The following is a 22,490-nucleotide window of genomic DNA, read 5'->3' as shown; positions in this document are numbered from 1 at the left end:
TTTTCATCACCACAGTTTGAATAAAGAAAAACAACTCAAGCCTAACATTCTGTCCTCCACGTCCACCATGATCAGACAAATGCCAGACCAACATGATAAAAACTCCATTTTTATGGGAGGGGGTCTTTAGGATGATCACATGTCCCCCCAGGAAAAACCATTCTGGGTATGAACTCATTCTGACAAAGATTGAGGTCCTTTGTGTCGCCGGATTCATCCTGAAAGATTATTTTTGTTTGTTTTGGAATCTTTCACTTGTCAATTCCAGTAGCTGAGCAACAAAGAGAAAATGGTCAAAGAAATAGGAGGATTGATGTCTACTGATGTCTAGCAAAGATGAACAAACTGTGAACTGGCTGAGATAACCAAAGGCTATGGTCCAAAAAAAATCCTCCAACGTCTTAGTTTTGTGCTTCTTTGGGTTCCCAGCTGACCTCTCTCATGGCGTTTTGAGCGTGTAAATTGAATGGGCTGGGAGTCGTGTACTGTCCGTGGAAACAGAGCTGTGTTTTGTGTGAGTGTTGTCGTCAGCAGCAGCTTCACCAGCTATTACTAAGATTTACTCTGGGCCATGTTTGGGCCTGTTGATCTGAGGAAAAACAAGCTCTGAACCTTGAGCTGCTCTGTGTTGTAAATTCCCCACAGTGCAGACAGAAACGGCCCTGCAGAGTCGTGTCTCCAGAGGGGGACGGACAATGGAGAGAGGCAGACGCTCTTTCAAGCCGAGAGAAGAGGCAGAGTTCAGAAAAGTTCATTGAGCCCGTTGGAGGGCAGGACCATCGGGGATAGGATGGCACCACATAAAGACGTCAGCCACAATTTACTATTACAATTTAGCCATCAAGCGGAAAGTGGAATCCACGGTGACTTACAGCAGCTCAGTGTCTGAGGATCCGTAAGTCACAACCAGTGGAGGAATTTTCAAAGGCGGCCTGAAGAGCGGTAAAACACCTTCTTAAACCCAGCTTGACTAAATATGGCGTGCTCCTTCTTTTCGGACGGTGGCGTTGTCTGGCTCCGTCGCTCTGCTTGCTGAGTTGTTCAGATAAAATATTGTCTCAAAAAGCAAATAGTCTGAATGCTGGGATCTATGCTAATCGTTCCTCTGCTTTTAACGTGAGACGAGTTGTTTCATAGAGATAAATTGAAAATGTGTCCGTTTTATTGGAAGGCTGACTGTGACGTCACCATGGCAACAGGAGGGCGGTCTCTCAGCTTCACAAACCTGAAGAAAGATTTCAGAAGCTGATGACTACACCAACTGTAAAGCAGAACTGGAGCTCTCAGTTATGGGTGACGGGAAGGGGAGGCGGGGTGGCTCCAGGCCAACAGTCCCGCCCACAGCGTAGAGGCGAATTCGTCCATTCATACTGCCGCTCTGCAGAAACTACGTCCTGGAAAACTGCTTTTTTCTTTTAAACTTGGCTAAAAACAGCATAATCTTCAGAGACTACTGGGAACGATTTGAAAATAGATCAAAAGATGATCAATGGGATTTGAGTCTGTTTTATGTTCACAGTAAAGTCATTCGTAGACCATTTGAGTTCAATTCAATTTTCTTTATTTCAAACACAAATGAAAATAGACACAAGAGTTAAAAATAGACGGATAAACCAAGACAGTGTGCTTGAAAAGGTTGAAGAGAAATCTTGTGTGACCCCGCCCTTTTCGTTTTTAGAACACCTGATTTCTATTTACAGTTTGGTTCAGAACATTCACATTATATTCTGCATAGCCCCTATGCAGAAGTGACATTTTTCTATTTATTGATCATTTCTGGCCTTGGACAGTTCCATCAGTGACTTCTGTACATGTTTGCTTTGTTTTAAACCTTCATCCAGTCTTTTCCATAAATCCACACCACAAATTGATGTTCACATTTTCTTTTGTTGTAGTACGAATGCTCTGCTTTTTGAACTTCAGCTGATTCCTTAGATCGTAACTCCCATCTCTGTCCGTCAACATGTGTTGTACAGTGAACATTAGTGGAAGTGAGTTATTTCTGGCTTTAAACATGAGTGTTGTTTTAAGTCTCAATAGTTCCCATAATTTTAATAAACCCGACTTTAACCCTTGTGCTATCTTAGATGACCCCCCCCCCCTTCCATTGAGGTGTTCTCCCTACCATGACAAAGGTGGATAAAGGTGGAAAGATTTCATGTCATCCATGGACACCAGTGAAGATCATTGAAGAAAAAAGGTTCAGAGCACTGTCTACTGGGTCTAGATGACCCACTCCCAATGTTAAAGTGCCTAGGATAGCACAAGGGTTACAAATAGCACGGTTATGTGTGTCCCATAATCCAGACCTTGAATTATTCCAGTAGCTTCATTTGTAGGACGTATAAACACTGTAGATTTGTTTTAAAAGTATTTCCCCAAAGTTCTACATTGTATTGTAAATGTGGTAGTATTATGGATGAATGTATGAGTAGACATGCTTTGTGAGTATATGAGGTGTTTTTTCCAACACTGCTATGCATGACACCACTTTGTGATAAAATGTCAAATCTCCAAGTCCAGTGAGCGGCTGTGAATGTGTCCTCATGTGCAGAAGTTACCCTCATGGGGCAGTTTATGGGCTTAGCATAGAATTCAGCAAAGACTGACGAATTGCAGATCATTTATGAGAGGAAGGCCCACTTTTTAGTAAATCAGCCCCCCCTTCTTCACAGATTCTGCTTTTCAGCAGCAGGTCACCTGCTCAGACAGGTGCAGGTCCTCATGTCAATCATCTTCCAGACCGTTCATTTCACTGTATGTTTACAGATCTTTGTTCCAGACAGGACTCCAGAAAACAAAGTCCGTTCACAAACCATTTATTAAATAAAAAGCTCCTTTCAACTTAAATAACCTGGGAAGATACAAACGTCATGAGCAGCCTATGTACACACAGCCTATAGCAAGACACTGTAGTGGTTAGAGATGGTAACTTTTAGTCCAAAGAATGATATATACACACCAAATGAATGACAGTAGAAAACCATAATGCTTTACGTCATCTACATTATGTACACGTCTTGAGGATTAAAGTAGAAACATTTCAATCCCAGTCCTAGACTCCAGTCCTCGACCTTCACTTCATTTTGGCAGATAGCTGGTGAACTTGGTAGGAAGGTTGTCCACAGGATACACAGTGGGTCCCGTTTTCATGGTGGGGGGACCATTCAATAGAGTCCAGTGACATCTGGACACCAGTTCAACCAGGACAATCTTCAGCAGAACTTTGGCAAATTCTTTTCCCACACACATCCTGGAGCCCCCCCCGAAGGGGATGTACTGAAAGCGAGAGGAGTCTACGAAGGATTTGTCCATGAAGCGCTCCGGCCGGAAGTCCTCCTTGTTTGGGAAAATGTCGGCCACGTCGTGGGTGTCGCAGATGCTGTAGATGACGTTCCAGCCTTTGGGAATCTGGAAGCCCTGAAACGGAAACGGCTGATCACTGAGAAGCTCCTTCACACACACCGACTTCCCTTTGCAGGTCTGGATTCTTACATTGAGCTGAAAGGTCCTCAGAGCGACTCTGAAGCCTCCAGGCACGGGGGGGTTGATCCTCAGCGTTTCTTTGATGGCACAGCCCGCGTACTTCAACCGCTCCAACGACTCCATGTTTAGATTCTGGAGGTCCATGCCCAGCTCCACCTGAACACGGGGATGGGAGACGAGGAAAGTCAAGGTTAGGAAACATAAAACGCTTCTGTGTTTAAAACCGTGTCTATGCGTACCTATGCTACTTTTTCAGGGTTTAGGGAAGAAAAAAACCACGTCCGTTGAAAGTTAAACCAATCAGAAAAGGGGATTTGGTAGTGACGTATGTGTCATGGTGCCTCTGGCAGTCTCTCCTCCCCCTCCCCTCTCTGCTCTGCTTCCTGATTGGACCAGCTGTGGACACTCACCACATCACCTACCAGCCTTCTTAACGGAGATCCAGCTCCAGCATTCATCACCAGTTCGTTGCTCCTGATGGTGCTTAGTCTGGTCTCAAGTTTTGAATTTTGCTCTCTACGCTTTTGTTCTATGTTGATCTCGTCTCTCCGCCTTGTCTACAAGACAAATAACCAAGAGTGTCTACCTGGGTCTCGCCTTCTCACGAGCAGACTAATCCCCACCAAGGAACCTGAGCCTCCAGCCACGCCACGACTCCAGCCAAGTCACCACCCCAAGCCACAACACCTGGTCGCCACGCCAGTACCATCACGCCATCGGAGAATTCGCAGCATACTTGACTACTAACTCTCATCCAGGAAAATAAATTCTTTACTCTCCATCTCTCTCTCTCTCTCTCTCTCCTGTGTTCCTTCCGGGTTCCAGTGTCTGGATCTGCTTCGTCTAGCGAGTCATGACATTATGGATGGCATGGCGTCCCTTTAATCCACAGAAGTACCAAATGTTTGAAAACAGATCATGGAGGAGAAATAAATAATTGCGGTATGTGTCTGGCGGGAATTCTATGCGTCAAGTCTCTCATAACGCAACAGAGCTGTGACAGGAAACGCCTGGAGTGAGATTTTACAGCGCTTTGACATTTCAGACCAAACATCTTCCAACTGTAGGTGATGGACATGCACTAGTGAACACTAGAAAAAGAAGCCCCTCCCTGCATGTCCAGTGTGAACACCATGGGCTAAATGCAGGTTCTTGAATGTGTGTTTAGCGCTAGTGTGTCAGTAGCTTAAAGGGTCTATATGATGCTTTTCTTCAGCCTTTCAGAGTAAACTATATCCACATATACGATCATATATGACCTTTGGCACACTAAACCATTTTTTATGAAATATGAAGTATTTTCACAGCTCCTCTTCCAACCCAGAAGTATGACGACTCTGAGGTCCCGCCTTTTGCTCCTTGTGGGTGCCGCCCATCTAATGATGTCATCCTAGAGCTGGCCTCTGCAGCATTTCTGCATTTCTTTTTCAAAGATAGATGTTCATATAAAATGAAATTTAGCCGATCACCACTAGCTCCATGGATCAAGTGTGTGTGTCTGTTAGCCCCGTGGCGGGGCTGCCAGCACAGACACTTCCTGGAAGGGGCGGTCCCTCACTTTGTGATGTCACAATGTGAGAACAGACTGGTTTTCGTGGGTTGGGAGGGGCTGGTGCTCAGAGAGCAGATTTTTTGAGGAATGCTCAGAAATGAATGGATCAAAATACCACTTTGGGGTTGTTTTTAGTGAGCAATTAACATGATAATTCACTTAAAAGTTCAAAATAGGGGATACCCTTAAAAAAGATGCAAGAAGCAGAAATCAGTCAACAGCTGGTGCAAAGACACACCCTGAGACCAACCCCCGTCCTGCAGTCTGCTGGTCTGAGGACAGTTCCTCCAGCATGGCTGCTGGGAGTAATGAACCAAAACACTTCAAATAATTCAAGACTTCCTTTGAATATTCTTAGCTTTTGTGTTTGTGATGCTCAAACTGACATAAGTGAGCTGCAGTCAGACAGATTGGTGCTCGTCTGCGGTCAAACCATTTGAAAATCTCAGGGTCAGAAGTTTTCTTAACAAATGCATCCCCAGTAATTTGAGCTCAGCTCATACAAGTGTCCTCCAGAAAGCGACATCCTGAACCCTCCCTGGGTGCTCAGTGTAAAACCTATGACCCCCACCTGACATTTAAACGTCCTTTCATTGTGGAACCAAGAGGGAATCTCCCAGAAACATCACCTTGTCCCTCAGCTCCTGCCTGAGTCGATCCACTGCTCCGGGGTTCAGGCCGAGGAACATGACCAGTGAGGTGGCTGTGCTGGCCGTGGTTTCATGGCCTCCGAACAGGAGCTCTGTGGCAGACTCCTTGATTCCCTGTAGACAGGAGACAGTGTCAAAGTTTCATCCGAACACGTTTTGTTGGATCTGCAAACGTGGGACGTTTGCTACCTGCATCCTGAAGGGCTCGCCGCTCTTCTTGCTGCTGTCGATGAGCTGCTGCAGCGCGTCTCTGTGCTTTGAACCTTTTTCAGACTCCTGCACCTTATTCTTTATGTTCTCTTCAATCTTGGAGTGGATGAAGTTCCTGGCTCGCAGACCCTACAAGGACAGGAGAGAGGAGGAATGGAAAGAGGTCCACAGAATGGTACATTCAAACAGTCTTTTGGGAGCCCGCATTCTGCTGCAGGGATGCTGATTGTTTCCTTACTCGGTACAGTCCACTGAAGGGCACATCAATGGGGAGAGAGAACAGGTTCTTGATCATTTCTTCAAATGCTTCCACCAGCTGCTGCTCGTCCGTCCTGATCTGCTCCGGCTCAAACCCCAGGAGGATCCTCATGGCGATGCGGAACATCAGCCGCTTCATCTCTGGGTACACCAGCACGCACGAGTCCCGGGCCAGCCACGACTTCACCGCCGCCTGAACTTCCTCCTGGATGACGGGGATGTAGAGCTCCAGAGCCTCCCTGGAGAAGGCCCGCATGATGGCCTGAAAAGACGGTCACAGGTTTATCCAAGAGGCCTTCAGCCACGGCGGCTTCAGGGACAAGGAAGCAGCCATGAGAGGATTGTTTCCAGCATTTAAAGAAAGCTGATTTTATGATGCAAATATGCATAAACACTGACATTAGTTTACTGTCAGGTGCTAGACTGAACTGATGGACATGATTGATGAAAACAGGAGAAGTCGGACTTCCCAGAAGAAAACAAAGTGAACCACCTGGAGACTCACCTTTTTCTTCGTCCTGTGCTGGGATCCGTGCATGTTGGAGAGCGTGTCCGAGCCCAGGATGGTGCGCACAGAGGCGGGCCACTGCGCAGACACGAGCCTGTGCTCCCCCAGCAGGATCTGCCTGACGTTATCAGCGCCGGTGACGCGCACCGTGGGGCTCCCGAAGAGGTGCGTGCGGTAGATGTAGCCGTACTTCTGCCTCTTCATGCGCAGAAACTTCCTCCTCTGAAACCAGCGGGGCACGTGATCAAACCACCCGCGCACCGCCACCGCCCGCTCAGACAGACTGACAGACAGACGTACCTGCAGGAGGAGCTGCAGCGTCTCTCCGATGAAGGGCAGCCCCATGGAGCCGGGGGGCAGCGGGCTGGCGCAGCTCGGGTCCGCGCCTCGCGCCAGGTAAACCTCCCACAGCTTCACGGCCACCAGGAAGAGCAGGAGCGGCAGCACGACGGTGCAGAGGAGCGTGGCGAGCAGCGCGCTGAGGGCCATGTCGCGGTGTGCGGGGCGCTGCGGCTCAGGTGAACGTCTCCCACAGACTGGGGTCCCGCGCGCTCCCCGCGGACCCTTTATAGGTTGCAGGAGCGCGCGCAGCCCTCACCTCCCTCAGATGAGTCAGTTCACGGAGAGTTCAGCCTAATTGCGGGGTGTTGCTGGCCCCGCCTCTGGCCTGCATTGGCTGATTTGCCTCATAATTTGTTTCAAGTGCTGCATCTTTAATCTCAACCTCCTGTTGCACGCAGACAATCCGCTGAAGGTCCCCCAGAAAATTCTCCCCGAAGACAATGACTGCGGGGCGCGAGGCGCCTTTGTTACCCTCATGACCGCGCCAAGAGCCACTTAAGGAACAGCACAAATGCCTGCAGGGCGACGGCCTGCATTCACAAGCAAAACGGGCTTAGCGCGGCTTTTACTAAATGGTAAAGAGGCTCTTCGGGGCCCCTGAACGCACCATTGGCACGCACGCCGGGCCCCGGGCACGCCCGGACCACCGGGCCCCCAAGAACCCCCTTTACCCTCCACATAGCCGCGCGGCGGCTATAATGATATCTCTGTCCGGGTTCAAACTTGGGTCAGATGAGGCATGCAAGGGCGCGCGCGCAAACGCACGCAGGGTTATCCCCGGGCCACGCCACTGCACGCAAACAAACAGGGGGGGGGGGGGCAGCAGTGCACCACGACATCCCCACTTTGCGCGTGGATCTGTTGTGTTTGGATCCCTGACGCTGTCGTCATTCAATCAGGTATGTGGGTGCGCGCGCACGCGCGGCACTGCGGAGCCAGACAGTCTGAAGTTACAGGCTGGCTGTGCTTTTACACGCTTTATTTTTTAAACCTTTTATTTCTTCTCATTTGTCACTAAAGTGACTGCATGTCTCATCAAACAGGAACCATCAGGAGGATCTCCCTCCCTCTGCTGCTCTCAAAGCCCCCACCTCCTCTTTGGCATCTCTCCTCACGACTCTCTCCTCTCTCATTTCTAAAACTGCTGCTGGTTCCAATGATCTCAACATTTTTCCATTGAAAAATGTCTTTTATGAAATCATTTGAATAAACGGGGGTTTCCTCCTCTCCCTTTCACAGAGACTGACTGCTTCAATCCAAACTACTGACCTTCCTCCTCGCCGTCGGGGGTTCATCCTGCGTGGTCGGAGCGAGGCCTTTGACTCCATCCATGCCTAATCTGCTTTCAGCAGCAGTTCAAATCTGTCCATCCTCTCTTAGTCAGCTCTGGTGTTCAGAGCTCTGTCCTACTATCACATGTCACACTACCACATGAGCGGCTGGGTAGCTCGGTTGGTAAGGGGAAGGACTGACATGCAGGGTTCAATTCGTGGCGGGCAATGAACAAGCAAGAAATTGAATTGGTGAGCAGAACACCAGTCAGGTAACACCCAGTGAGGGCCCTTGGGCAAGACCTTTAACGCTACTGCCTACCATCATGATTGTGCATGAATGATCCTGGTGTTGGTCAGAGGGACCGTAGGTGGGAACTGGCAGCCAGGCCTCCACCGTCACCAAGTATGAACGAAGAGTGAAGCGCTTATCCTGGTCCAGTTTTAGCATCACCTCCGTTCAAATGTCACAGACGTGTTTTTACTTTCAAGACCGTCCACAGCCTCGCTCTGATCTCGTCTGGCTATCTCCATAACTCCACCCCCCTCCCCACCTCTGCTTGTCTCACTTCCATTGGACAGAGAGCAGTCTGCCCCCCAGGTATGGATCCTGTCTACATCTCCGAAACACTATCTGTTTTCCACAATTCAAATAAAAACTGAAAACTCGTCTGTTTAGGCTATCTTGTTCTGTCAGGGTGGAGTCCTGATCTGCTCCATCTTTAAGTTTATAGATAAAACATTTTGGTTCATTATTCGTTTGCCCTGTGACCTTAGGTGTGGAAAAAAGGCATTTAAATGAACTTTATCTTCAGTGTTATGAATAAAAGTCATTTGAAATTTAGTTTTTTTTTAAATTTACTTATGGAAGGACTTTTATGTGACTTAGAGAAAGACGGATTTGATTTCCATTAGAGACTTTAGTGGACTCCTGTCCTAGTCAGAGGTGTGACCAAAAAACAGACCTGGACCAGTGGGCTTCATTTCATTTCCTCGTGTAAAAGGTTTTCTTGGGTTTTGATTCAGATTTAAGTTAAAGTTTGGTGATATCCACTGATAACAGACAAGGTCTGGTTCAGAGTTCAGCTTAAGCCGTCAAAAAAAAGAAAAGTCAATGGAACGTCTGAGTTCAATGGGAGCCGTAGACGCGGTGACACGATGCTATTTTGGGAGTCAAGCACAGATTGTTTTGATACATCTGACAGGTGAAATCAGCGACTTTGGTACAGAAACAGCCACCAAACCTCATCGTGGTTCACGTGCATCACTGTTGGCTTTCACAACAGAAAAACTCCAAAGTCAAGTGTCTCTTTTTTTTTTTTTTTTTGCACAATTATTTAAGTTTACAGTTTATATTGCACACTTGTATACACTGTTTGTTTGTTTGTTTGATTTTATAGTATTACGATGTTTTTTTTTAACTTTGTTTTTCCTTCCTTGCTGTTCTTGCACTGATGGCGATGCTTAAATCTCATTGTACTATGCACAATGACAATAAAGCAAATCTAAATCTAAATCTTTTTACCGATTCCTGCGGGATGAAGGCAGAAAATGATGGATCACTGCAGTCAAACAGGAAGGGTGGCGATCTACAGATGCCGGCAGACTCAGTGGTGAACGTTTTGTGTCAGGAAAGCCTCTGGTCACACAATTTTATTTTTTGTAACCCTTGTTCTATCCTAGGCACTGTAATATTGGGAGTTGGGTCATCTAGACCCACTAGACAGTGCTCTGAACCTTTTTTCTTCAATGATTTGTGATCTTCACTGGTGTCCATGGATTACATGAAATCTTTCCACCTTTATCCACCTTTGTCATGGTAGGGAGAACACCTCAATGGAAGGGGGGGGGGGGGGGGTCATAGGTTAGCTCAAGGGTTAAGGTGATGCGTATTTAGAGATGGAGACTGTTAGGCTTTTATGTGATCCCAGTGCCAAACTGCTACTTTGAAAGGCTGCTGGAACCATCACTTTTGTTATTAACTCTGATTGAATAATGAAAAGAGATATTATTATTAAATTAAAAAAATTTAATTATTATTGCAATATTAATGCTTTTCATGCTCATTGCATTGTTGTCATATCAATGCTTTTCGAATTTTATGAGATATATCAGAAAACATCCTAATAATGTATAACTTTGTCAGCACGGCTTCTTCCTCACAGCCTCGCCGCCTTCCTTTGGCGTGGGGGGGGGGGGGGGGGGGTCCATATGAACAGACAGCAAAGATTGGCTCTCATCTGTGACGGACCTCGTGGCGCTTTTTCTCACTGACAAGATGGAGGGAACCGCTGAAAGACAGACAGTTGAATGGACGAGACAAACGTCAGCAGCAGAGACTCCCACAGTCTGACTCCTGAGATGGCGGGGAGGACATCTGTGACGTCTCATGTAAGACGATGCAGCTGCATTTATGTACTGGAAAGCCATTCAAAGACTGGTACATTGGGACAAATACGGTCACATCTTCTGCAAGATGTCCGTCTGAAAAAGTTTGGTATATAATATTTAAACACTTCAACTGTGAGAGACAGACTGAAAAACAAAAAATCCAGGAAATCACATTGTATAATTTAAAAAATGGCGCAAAAAACAAATATTTGGCCAATGAAAGTTCAGCTCAGTACTTTGTAATGTAAAGCTTTAGTCACATGCAGCGGCATGGGTCAACCCCGGTATGGCTGTTGTGGCTTTACAGGTTTGTTTTCTGGGCAACAGACTTTTACAGATTCTCTATTGGATTCTTAATGCAAATACAATTATTGGAGTTACTTATAAATCCATGTCTTTTGTGTTCAAACCGATGCTTCAGGGCTTTCTTATGGTTGCAGTCTCTGGTGTTTTTCTTATTTGTCTTTTGACAGAAGGTCAAGAGTTTATCTTTGTTCAGTTTATGTTGTCTAACTGCTCCAGTGGCATAAACATTTTTTCCTTTTATCATAAATTCCACTGATTCTATGTTCGTTTTGTATTATTTTCTCATTGTCTTTATTGCTAATCCAGTCCAGAGGAACAGATGTTAGGGGGGAACAACGGTTTAGTGCGTTAGCTCAGCTCTCACCTGCATCAAACATAAGTCCTTCACAGAGGGAGGGGGCACTCAGAAAAAACCAGGGACCTTCATCTTCCTGTGCGTGTTTGCATGGCTCCTCCCTCCCCAGGCCTGACCTGCTTGTGACCCTGACATCCCGGTGAACTCTTGTGTGCAACCAAGTTCAGTGTTCATCAGATGGGGTGTGTGCATATGTGAGGGTGGTGGGGGTTATTGCATATGACCAGAGCCCATCTCTGTTCAGCGTTTACAGAATCACAAAAAACGGATTTTTGTACGCCGGTTTCCTGTTTGTAACAGACAAAGTTAACAAAAGCAAACTGTGTTGTGTAACACTGACAGTAGTTTAAGTCCAATTTCCTAGTCTTTGTTCACTGCGTACAGAAAATACTTTCATTACTATAGTAAACTGTAAACGGTGTCATGAATGGGAGTTCGATACTGGCCTTCATGTCCCCCTTCCATCACTGCAGCACTGTTTTCTGTTTGTACATGGCATGGGGTTCACATACTTCAGGCTCAGAGCCCCCCTGCCTTTCTGTAAAGCTATGTTCACACGGGTTTGAAAATGCGCGTTCAAGCGACCACTTCCAATTAAAAGTCCATGTAAACGCGTCTCGGGCTTCCGCATTCAATATTCGCACATTCACGCATCACTACGCAAATTTTAAGACCATTTTCCGGCTCTGCGTACAAAACACGCAACCATTGAACGCAAAACTTTTGGATTTAGTAGTGTCTTTTTCAAAACACGGAAGTGGCAACCGCTGGACAATGGATCATGACAGAGAAATGAATAATTGTGGTTTGAGCCCGACCGGAAGACTGAATCAGAATTCATTACCTACCCCTACGGCTTCTCCTACATTTACCTCTCCAAGTGGAGAGATATGGAAAAAACCGTCTTCAAATCCACATGTTACTACCCCTTGATGACGTCATCGATAGTCGCCGGTATGTTAGCGTGTAGCTGGCAGTTCTTGGAAAATACATCACATTGGTTTTATATATGTAAAAAGTCCCGGACATCCATGAGTTTTCTTCTTTTTGTTCCCTTGAATCTGTTTTTCCTTAACTCCAAGGAGGGTCAAAGGGCAGGCGACCCCGGTTTAGTTTAGTCCGTTTAATTTCGTTTATCAGCTTTCGTATTTTATAACTGGTTTTATTTTTTGTACAATGAGTGAAGCCGTTGAGACGACTATTGTTGTAATATGTGGCTGTAGAAATAAAACTGAATTAAATTGCGTACATGTGCTTGAATCGGGTAGGAACAGTTCGTGGGATAAAAGCATGTTCAGAAACCCACGTTTATGGCGTTCTTGAACCCGTCGCACATGCCTGGTGTGTACGTAGCGTCAGATTTCCACAGTGTTCTGTTCGTTTGGGTCCACTCGCAGCACACCAGTTGGACCGTACCATTCCAGCAGCGCCACAGGGGCTTGACAGCTGTACCGCCAGTTCCCAGGCATGACCCACACATCCTCCAGGACAGTAGGGGTCGGTGTTAAACTCCTCCTACTGTCCGCACAGTTCATCGCAGCTCGCGTCCACAGCACCACTTTCCTTGGGTCAATGGACCATGACACACCTCTGCAAGGCGGGCCAGTCCCAGGGAAATGGTACCATAGAAATCTCAATGACCAAAAGAGTGTACCAAGGGGGCCAGTCCAGTTGGTGTGCTCAAACTCCCCAGATGATGAAGAACAAAGCACACTCATCCCAGAATAGAGAATTTTAGAGAGCTGGTGAGGGAAAGGAGGGCTGAAATCCAAAATACGGATCACCTCTCTGATGGGAATTAGAACAAATCAAGGATCTGCCTCTTTCTGTCTAAAAAAGAATTCAGAAAATAGATTACCAGCTTTTCTCCAACCTGCACATTTCCTTTTTTGTGATGGAGCCGTCTTTAGATGAGAGTTTGTGTTCTTCTCATCCTGACGTCAGCGATGAGCATCAGTGCAAGTAAACAGAAAAGTGATCAGAAGTACAGAAAACCTGCAGAAGTCTGAGCGTTTGCAGTCAGTCAGTGCAGGATCTGCACAGAAGACGTTCTGCAGACGTTCTGCTGCATTCATTTTCCGTTTTGTTTGCAGCTCCACAACTTAGTGACCCTCAAACCAACCAGGAAGGAAAGTCCTGCGTTTGGCCTGCCGGGAATGGCGTGCTCTAGCGGAGCTGGGGTCAGGGCCGGGGTGTGTATCCTCCGCCCTCTCTTCCTCTGTCTGTCTGCTGCATTGTTGGAGTAAATGTAAAGGTTTACTGCCTCGTTAAAGCGTTTGATCTTTGCACTAAAATCCACACTGGACGACCCGCCGGCCTTCCTCCTCCTTTCATTTCCCTGCATTGACACAGGAAGTTCAAACCTGCTGGTGTCCCTTACAGGACGGCGACACCAAGCTGTCAGTTTCCTTTGAACAAATGTGGGACTAATAGGCTCTAACGTTAAAACTCTGATACTTTAACACATCCTGTTTTATGCCAAGAGTCACGCACAAATGTGGGACTTTGTTGTGGCTACAAATCATGAGAGACGGAGCAGCAGCGTCACACTTTGAGCAGCCTCAAAACCTGTACAAGTTTATTTTAGGAGGAATGTAGTGCAGGACACAGAAACAGTAGCGTGAAGAAAAGCTACATAACACAAGATCTGACAAATGACATTTGACTCCTATGACCAAACCCCCAAAACCCTGAAATAAATCCTCAAAAGCTAAAACTGTAACACAGTCCTGTTCATAAATACACAACCATCATCCATGACGACGGACAGGAACGTTTGTGCTTTTGCTTTCACTGCTGATAACTCCAGATGACACATCCTGACGCAGACAAGTGCCTGAAGTTACAGGTAACACATGTTTTCAGCCAACTGTCCTAAACTATAGACTATTTCAAACTACTGGTTCTGGTTTGATCAGAGCTACACAACAAGAGATGAAACAAAAACCATACTTTTCATTCAGCTCTGCATAAAGAGATCTGAAATGTACTGATCACTGAGTCTTTTTCTTCTTTTTAACCCCCAAAATATTTTTCATTCAAAAACAGCAACAACCTTTTTAAAGCTGATTTAACCCATGTTTAAAGAAGCGTGTGATCGCGAATGAAACGCAATAAAACAAAATATCTTCTTCAAAAAGAGAACATAAAGACTCACTTTTATCAAATATCCTACATGTTTCCAAGAAAAAAAACTTGGCTCTGAAAGACGCGTTCCCAATGATATCTAAGCTAAAGTTGATAAGTCAAAAAGTAGCTGTTTTATCAAAGCCTACATACAGACACGGCGGTGGAAGTGTCATGGTGTTTTGCCGTGTACCTGAATGAGTTTTATTTCTGGAAAAAACGTTTCAAGAGTTTCTGAACGTAGAATTACAAGTTTGAGAAGATGAAGCCAAAATCAGATCACAAGTTACACAGTTATGAGTCAAAGTACAGCAGAAGATTCAAACTGATTCCTTTTAGTGAGAACAAATTATTATTTACATTCAAATGTTTTGCATATTTACATTTTGTAGAACTCTGAGGAAGCAAAAACATTTAAAGGAATATTTAGTTAAAATGGTTTTATGCCAAATTTGTGACTTTGTTTCTCTTTTTATTTATTAATTTAATAAATAAAAACTGAAATTGCAAAACAAACAAAACAGGCTGAGCGACGCTGAGCGGAGCAGGTAACCCTGCTATCCTAGGCACTTTAGCATTGGGAGTTGGGTCATCTAGACCCACTAGACCAGGGGTCGCCAACCTTTTTGAGACTGAGGCCTATTTCATGGGCTCTAAGTGGACCTGCTTGCTAAAAACTTCCTCAACCCCCCCCTAGCCCTACTTATTTGCTCATTTTACACAAAGAAATGCATGAATTTTCTAGACAGGGGGGGTCAAACTCAGTTGCAGAGGGGGCCTAAATCCATAACACTTTAGGTTTCAGGCCGAACAAGATAAACATTTCTTGAACACACTGAAGCTAAACCTTTAAACCTTTAAAACTTTAACTTAACTTTAACTTTTATAACATACATGTGAATATAAACAGACAGGAACATTAATCCAGAATAATAAATATATTCTGTCAAAATTATGCAATTACGAACAAACAAAGCCAGGAAATATTAATAATTAGAAATAATAAATCAAGTTATTCCGTTTTCTTTGCTCTTTTGACATTTTTTTAGAGCTCAACTCCTGACATCATTTTTAGCAATAAGTTCATTTCTGCTTGGTGTGTGATGTTCTGTGTGTGTCTCTGGTCCTGTGTGCGTCTGTGGTCCTTTGTGCGTCTGTGGTCCTGTGTGTGTCTCTGGTCCTGTGTGTGTCTCTGGTCCTGTGTGTGTCTCTGGTCCTGTGTGTGTCTCTGGTCCTGTGTGTGTCTCTGGTCCTGTGTGCGTCTGTGGTCCTTTGTGTGTCTCTGGTCCTGTGTGCGTCTGTGGTCCTTTGTGTGTCTGTGGTCCTGTGTGTGTCTCTGGTCCTGTGTGTGTCTCTGGTCCTGTGTGTGTCTCTGGTCCTGTGTGCGTCTGTGGTCCTTTGTGTGTCTCTGGTCCTGTGTGTGTCTCTGGTCCTGTGTGCGTCTCTGGTCCTGTGTGCGTCTCTGGTCCTGTGTGTGTCTCTGGTCCTGTGTGTGTCTCTGGTCCTGTGTGTGTCTCTGGTCCTGTGTGCGTATCTGGTCCTGTGTGCGTCTCTGGTCCTGTGTGTGTCTTTGGTCCTGTGTGCGTCTCTGGTCCTGTGTGCGTCTCTGGTCCTGTGTGCGTCTCTGGTCCTGTGTGTGTCTCTGGTCCTGTGTGTGTCTCTGGTCCTGTGTGCGTCTCTGGTCCTGTGTGTGTCTCTGGTCCTGTGTGTGTCTCTGGTCCTGTGTGCGTCTCTGGTCCTGTGTGCGTCTCTGGTCCTGTGTGCGTCTCTGGTCCTGTGTGTGTCTCTGGTCCTGTGTGCGTCTCTGGTCCTGTGTGTGACTCTGGTCCTGTGTGTGTCTTTGGTCCTTTGTGTGTCTCTGGTCCTGTGTGTGTCTCTGGTCCTGTGTGTGTCTCTGGTCCTGTGTGCGTCTCTGGTCCTGTGTGTGTCTTTGGTCCTGTGTGCGTCTCTGGTCCTGTGTGCGTCTCTGGTCCTGTGTGCGTCTCTGGTCCTGTGTGTGTCTCTGGTCCTGTGTGCGTCTCTGGTCCTGTGTGTGTCTCTGGTCCTGTGTGTGTCTCTGGTCCTGTGTGTGACTCTGGTCCTGTGTGTGTCTTTGGTCCTTTGTGTGTCTCTGGTCCTGTGTGTGTCTCTGGTCCTGTGTGTGTCTCTGGTCCTGTGTGTGTCTCTGGTCCTGTGTGTGTCTCTGGTCCTGTGTGCGTCTCTGGTCCTGTGTGCGTCTCTGGTCCTGTGTGCGTATCTGGTCCTGTGTGCGTCTCTGGTCCTGTGTGCGTCTTTGGTCCTGTGTGTGTCTCTGGTCCTGTGTGCGTCTCTGGTCCTGTGTGCGTCTCTGGTCCTGTGTGTGTCTCTGGTCCTGTGTGTGTCTCTGGTCCTGTGTGCGTCTCTGGTCCTGTGTGCGTCTCTGGTCCTGTGTGTGTCTCTGGTCCTGTGTGCGTCTCTGGTCCTGTGTGCGTCTCTGGTCCTGTGTGCGTCTCTGGTCCTGTGTGCGTCTCTGGTCCTGTGTGTGTCTCTGGTCCTGTGTGTGTCTTTGGTCCTTTGTGTGTCTCTGGTCCTGTGTGTGTCTCTGTTCCTGTGTGTGTCTCCGGTCCTGTGTGTGTCTCTGGTCCTGTGTGTGTCTCTGGTCCTGTGTGTGTCTCTGGTCCTGTGTGTGTCTTTGGTCCTGTGTGTGTCTCTGGTCCTTTGTGTGTCTCTGGTCCTGTGTGTGTCTCTGGTCCTGTGTGTGTCTCTGTTCCTGTGTGTGTCTCCGGTCCTGTGTGTGTCTCAGGTCCTTTGTGTGTCTCTGGTCCTGTGTGTGTCTCTGGTCCTGTGTGTGTCTTTGGTCCTTTGTGTGTCTCTGGTCCTGTGTGTGTCTTTGGTCCTTTGTGTGTCTCTGGTCTTGTGTGTGTCTCTGGTCCTGTGTGTGTCTCTGGTCCTGTGTGTGTCTCTGGTCCTGTGTGCGTCTCTGGTCCTGTGTGTGTCTCTGGTCCTGTGTGTGTCTCTGGTCCTGTGTGTGTCTCTGGTCCTGTGTGTGTCTCTGGTCCTGTGTGTGTCTCTGGTCCTGTGTGCGTCTTTGGTCCTGTGTGTGTCTCTGGTCCTGTGTGTGTCTCTGGTCCTGTGTGTGTCTTTGGTCCTTTGTGTGTCTCTGGTCCTGTGTGCGTCTCTGGTCCTGTGTGTGTCTCTGGTCCTGTGTGTGTCTCTGGTCCTGTGTGCGTCTCCTGTCCTGTGTGTGTCTTTGGTCCTTTGTGTGTCTCTGGTCCTGTGTGTGTCTCTGGTCCTGTGTGCGTCTCTGGTCCTGTGTGCGTCTCTGGTCCTGTGTGCGTCTCTGGTCCTGTGTGTGTCTCTGGTCCTGTGTGTGTCTCTGGTCCTGTGTGTGTCTCTGGTCCTGTGTGTGTCTCTGGTCCTGTGTGTGTCTTTGGTCCTTTGTGTGTCTCTGGTCCTGTGTGCGTCTCTGGTCCTGTGTGTGTCTCTGGTCCTGTGTGTGTCTCTGGTCCTGTGTGCGTCTCCTGTCCTGTGTGTGTCTTTGGTCCTTTGTGTGTCTCTGGTCCTGTGTGTGTCTCTGGTCCTGTGTGTGTCTCTGGTCCTGTGTGCGTCTCTGGTCCTGTGTGCGTCTCTGGTCCTGTGTGTGTCTCTGGTCCTGTGTGTGTCTCTGGTCCTGTGTGTGTCTCTGGTCCTGTGTGTGTCTTTGGTCCTTTGTGTGTCTCTGGTCCTGTGTGTGTCTCTGGTCCTGTGTGTGTCTCTGGTCCTGTGTGTCTCTGTTCCTGTTTGTGTCTCTGGTCCTGTGTGTGTCTCTGTTCCTGTGTGTGTCTCTGTTCCTGTTTGTGTCTCTGTTCCTGTGTCTGTCTTGTTATTGTGAAAATCATGTTTAGGTCTCATAAAACATTAAAAACTAAATCACAGAACTCATCACTGGGATTACTCCAAAATATTTGGCATTTTCCTAATTTTGTGCAACACCAACAGTAAAAATCCTCCTAAATCCTCAATATTTTCATAAACAAATGATCCATAGTTTATTTATGGACTGAAAAAGTGCAGCTGTTTTCCAGCCTGCATTACCTGCTGTCTTTATTTATACGTTACTATCACCAACTAAACAACCGTAGAAATAAATATATATGGAAAATACAGACAAGTATTAAAAACGTCTGCAATAGTTGGTGAAGAATGACATTATTAGAACGAGCTGAGTCATTTAAGCCCCCGATGATCCAGGTGTTGAGCAATGTTCTCTGTGCGCCGTTTTACCTCGCAACCTGCGCCCACTACCCCTCCCCTTTTCTTCCTCATACACACACACACACACACACACACACACACAGACGCACACACACGCCTCTTTCTCAAGTTTCAAGTTTCAATCCTGCAGACAGTGCAATTTGACCGTTCAGGCCGTTCCGTACTCTTCCATATATTTCACGATAGCAGAACTAAAGTGCCACAATTACTAATAGCAAGCACTGAATCGCCACCCTCTACTATCCAGGCAAGAACCGTTGCGCCCGAGTCTTAATTCACTATCCTCTTACTTAGTAGCGGACCCACTGGACATGTCCGAACCTGCTACCCGTGCCCCATGCAGAGCACAACCGTGGTTTGCTGAGAACGACACTCACATAAGTTAGCGGACAACAGGGATGGCTAGACGCTTCGGCACACGTTTCACCTTCGTGAAACAGAGTGGTTCGGCACAATGTTTCGGGGCGTGTGTCAACTAGCGCAGATCACGTGGTTGATGACATATTAAGCGCCAAATGCTTCATTTGGTCGAACCAGGGTTCAGATGTCACTTGTGTTTTGAACAGTTGGGCGCGCTATTCTCTAGAAATACAAAATGAATCCCGAAGGTCCCCGACATGGTCTATTGTTTCCCCAAGATTGGAATCAGTGTCAGTTCATTTCACTTTATCATGGCTCCTTGTAAATAACGTACTGTGGCTCAAGATCGTTTCAACTCGATTTCTCCTAATAAAACAATACACTATGAACATTATGTATAAATAAAATACTTCAATGAATCTATAATGGCAAACCAAATTGGTCTCAGTAGAGATAGCTCAGTGGAACCCTCAGTGGGGATTGCCTCTACAGGCCCTGAATTCATGGCTGGTGTTTTACTTTTTTATTTTTTGCGTTGCGTTGATTTTTTTTCATGTGATGTTTATTTTGCTGTGTCAAGCACCTTTCACAGAAAACGTCACGTGGTGTTATTTTACATTGTTTTTTTTCTAATCATCATTAACAACATTGTTTTGTTTTATGTTTTTTCATCATTTCCACATTGAAGTGTTACAAGGAGCTTAGTTGAAACATGTCGATGTACGTCCAGTCCGCCACCAGATGCCGCTGTTCTGTGTGGTTTCGAAGCCCTGAATGGGTGGTTCATTTTTCCGGCACAATTAGATGAACCCCAATGAGGCTTCATGGAGCTTCTATTTCCATCCCTAGCGGCCAATAATATCTACGCGTTTATTTTGAACACACCCACCACCAGCCAAACAGCATTAACATCACTTCTGCTCACAGCTCCCTCACTTATGGTGAGCAATGTAACCCTTGTGTTATCTTAGATGACCCCCCCTTCCATTGAGGTGTTCTCCCTACCATGACAAAGGTGGATAAAGGTGGAAAGATTTCATGTAATCCATGGACACCAGTGAAGATCACAAATCATTGAAGAAAAAAGGGTTAAAGGCGAGAAGCATCTTTATTTGTTTTTGACCAAGCTTCAAAAAATAAAATAAAACAAACTGGAAATAAATAAAAGACTGGCTTAGAGTCCTTAAAAAAGAAGCAAGCATCACACTGCCGTCATCAACAGGGCCTCAAATGATTTGAACTGGAACAACTGCTCAGATCTGTGGAATCTTCTCCATCAAATCGTTTTGAATCCTCGCAGCTCAATATTCTGCATCTTTGCTGAAATGTCAGCGCTCTGGAGAACCTGCCGTGACCTCCTCCGTGTCTCACCCTTCCACCAGGACCTTCAGTCTTCCCCCAAAGCTTCTCATCTCCTGACCCGAGCTGATCGGTCGACCAAAACGCGCACGGAGGCCACACGATTCCCCTTCCTGTGGCACATACGGATGGAGCCCACACATGTCCACCGCAGCGCGCCGCAGACGGAGGTCAGAGTTCAGCGCAGCCCTCTGAAGTAGGCAGGTTTTCCATGCGTGTGTGAGAGTGTGTACGCTGCCAAGGCGGCTGCTGTCCAGCAATAATAGAGCTCTGTGAATGCCTCTCGCCTCATTACATCTGCGGCGACAGGCATCCTGGCGTTCACGGGCTGACCCAGGGCAAAGTTCACTTGCTGTTTCCCAGTTAGCGTGTTTGTGGTGGGACTCAGCGAGGCTCCAAGGGTGAGACAACAGAAACCTCTCCAGAACAAGAGCTGCGTCTGTCTTTGTGTGAGGCCGGACAGGGAGGGGCCACACACACCCTCCCTGTTGCATTGTGGGCTATGCTGGACTCAAGAGTCATCACACCAAAATTAGAACCCCAGCAGAACGAATCTGGACCATCCTGCTGACCCGCGCTCATCAGCAGTGGTCTGATTTCCAGTTTTTACCTCCATCCCTCAGCCCTCGTCATTTCAGCACTTCCTTCTCACCGCTGTCCTCGTCACAGCCACAGATCTGAAGGGGCAAAGGGAGAACTCCATCTCCAGACAGGGGCCCACCTGACTGCAGCTCACCATTCGTTTTGCCCCACAGCGAGAGGGTCCTGGTTCAAATCCCCAGCAGTGTGGGGTTGGCATGTTCTCCTTGATAGATATTCTTTATTGAGCCCACATTGGGGAAATTCAATTGTCACGGCAGTTCCAAAGAGCAGAGAAAAGAAAAGTGACAGCAATGTGCAAAAGTGAGGGGTGTTCCCAAATCTGCAAGTATTCAAATACAAAAAATGTGCAAAAATAGAAAAAGTAAGTAAGTAATAAATTATGTACACTATTACAACAAAACACATGTTATGCCTAATAATAAAATAAAATAAATAAAGTAAGGACACAGAATATACAGATGGTCTATGGATGTATGATAACCGGTTTGTACATGCATGTTTAAACTGTGGCATTGTACAGTCTCACAGCTGTTGGGATGAATGACCTCCTGAACCGTTCCTTCCTGCATGGGGGGGTGTAACAGTCTGCCACTGAAGGAGCTGTTCAGTGCCTCCACTGTCTGATGCAGTGGGTGAGAGGTGTTGTCCATGATGGATGTTAACTTGGCCAACATCCTCCTTTCACCCACTTCCTCCACAAAGTCCAGTGGACAGCCCAGGACAGAACTGGCCCTCCTGACCAGCTTGTTCAGTCTCTTCCTGTCCCGGTCTGTGCTGCCTGCTCCCCAACAGGCCACGGCGTGGTGGATAACAGAGGCCACCACAGAGTCATAGAAGCTCCTTAGGAGAGGCCTGCACACTCCAAAGGACCTCAGTCTCCTCAGAAGGTGGAGGCCACTTTGGCCCTTCTTATACAGGGCATCGGTGTTGTGAGTCCAGTCCAGTTTCTTGTTGAGGTGAACACCCAGGTACTTAAAACTGTCACTACCTTAATATCCGAGCCCTGGATGCTCACCGGTGTGAATTGTGGTGTTCTCCTCCGGAAATCAATCACCATCTCCTTCGTTTTACTGGTGTTCAAGCACAGGTGATTACACTCACACCAGTCCACAAAGTCCTTGATGACTGACCTGTACTCCAGCTCGTTCCCCCCCGACACACAGCCGACAATGGCCGAGTCGTCAGAGAACTTCTGGAGGTGACAACTGCCAGTGTTGTATGTAAAGTCCGAGGTATAGAGGGTGAAGAGGAACGGTGAAAGCACCGTCCCCTGAGGAGCACTTCTGCTGGAGACCACCACCTCCGACACACAGTTGTGTAGCCTCACATACTGTGGTCTGTTGGTGAGGTAGTCGGTCGTCCATGTAGTCAGTCGTCCGTCCACTCCAGCCCCTTCCAGCTTCTCTCTCAGCAGAGCTGGCCGGATGGTTTTGAAGGCGCTGGAGAAGTCAAAGAACATGACCCTCACAGCGGTTCCAGCAGCCTCCAGATGAGTCAACGC

General features: G+C 47.0%; 1 protein-coding gene across 1 annotated transcript; it reads right to left on the bottom strand.

Annotated features, from left to right (window-relative positions):
* Positions 1–3,081: 3,081 nt before the first annotated feature.
* Positions 3,082–7,153, bottom strand: cyp26a1 (cytochrome P450, family 26, subfamily A, polypeptide 1). Its single transcript, NM_001278843.1, has 7 exons — positions 6,965–7,153; positions 6,662–6,886; positions 6,137–6,418; positions 5,878–6,027; positions 5,668–5,802; positions 3,496–3,642; positions 3,082–3,420 (listed from the first exon to the last, which is right to left on the bottom strand). The coding sequence occupies exons 1-7, from the start codon at positions 7,151–7,153 to the stop codon at positions 3,082–3,084; spliced, it is 1,467 nt and encodes a 488-aa protein (NP_001265772.1).
* Between the last annotated feature and the right edge of the window lie 15,337 nt (positions 7,154–22,490).

The sequence above is a fragment of the Oryzias latipes genome, chromosome 19 (genome assembly GCF_002234675.1).
Source record: "Oryzias latipes chromosome 19, ASM223467v1".
NCBI lineage: Eukaryota > Metazoa > Chordata > Actinopteri > Beloniformes > Adrianichthyidae > Oryzias > Oryzias latipes.
This window is presented reverse-complemented; position numbering and strand designations above follow the sequence as displayed.

Bases quoted from the DNA above. Each gene is read 5' to 3' on its own strand.
- cyp26a1 (NM_001278843.1), bottom strand. From the start codon at position 7,153: ATGGCCCTCAGCGCGCTGCTCGCCACGCTCCTCTGCACCGTCGTGCTG. The intron at 3,643-5,667 runs GTGATGTTTCTG...CCCCGTGTTCAG, and splicing joins GGCAGGAGCTGAGGGACAAG to GTGGAGCTGGGCATGGACCT. The intron at 3,421-3,495 runs GTAAGAATCCAG...TTTCCGTTTCAG, and splicing joins TGAGGACCTTTCAGCTCAAT to GGCTTCCAGATTCCCAAAGG.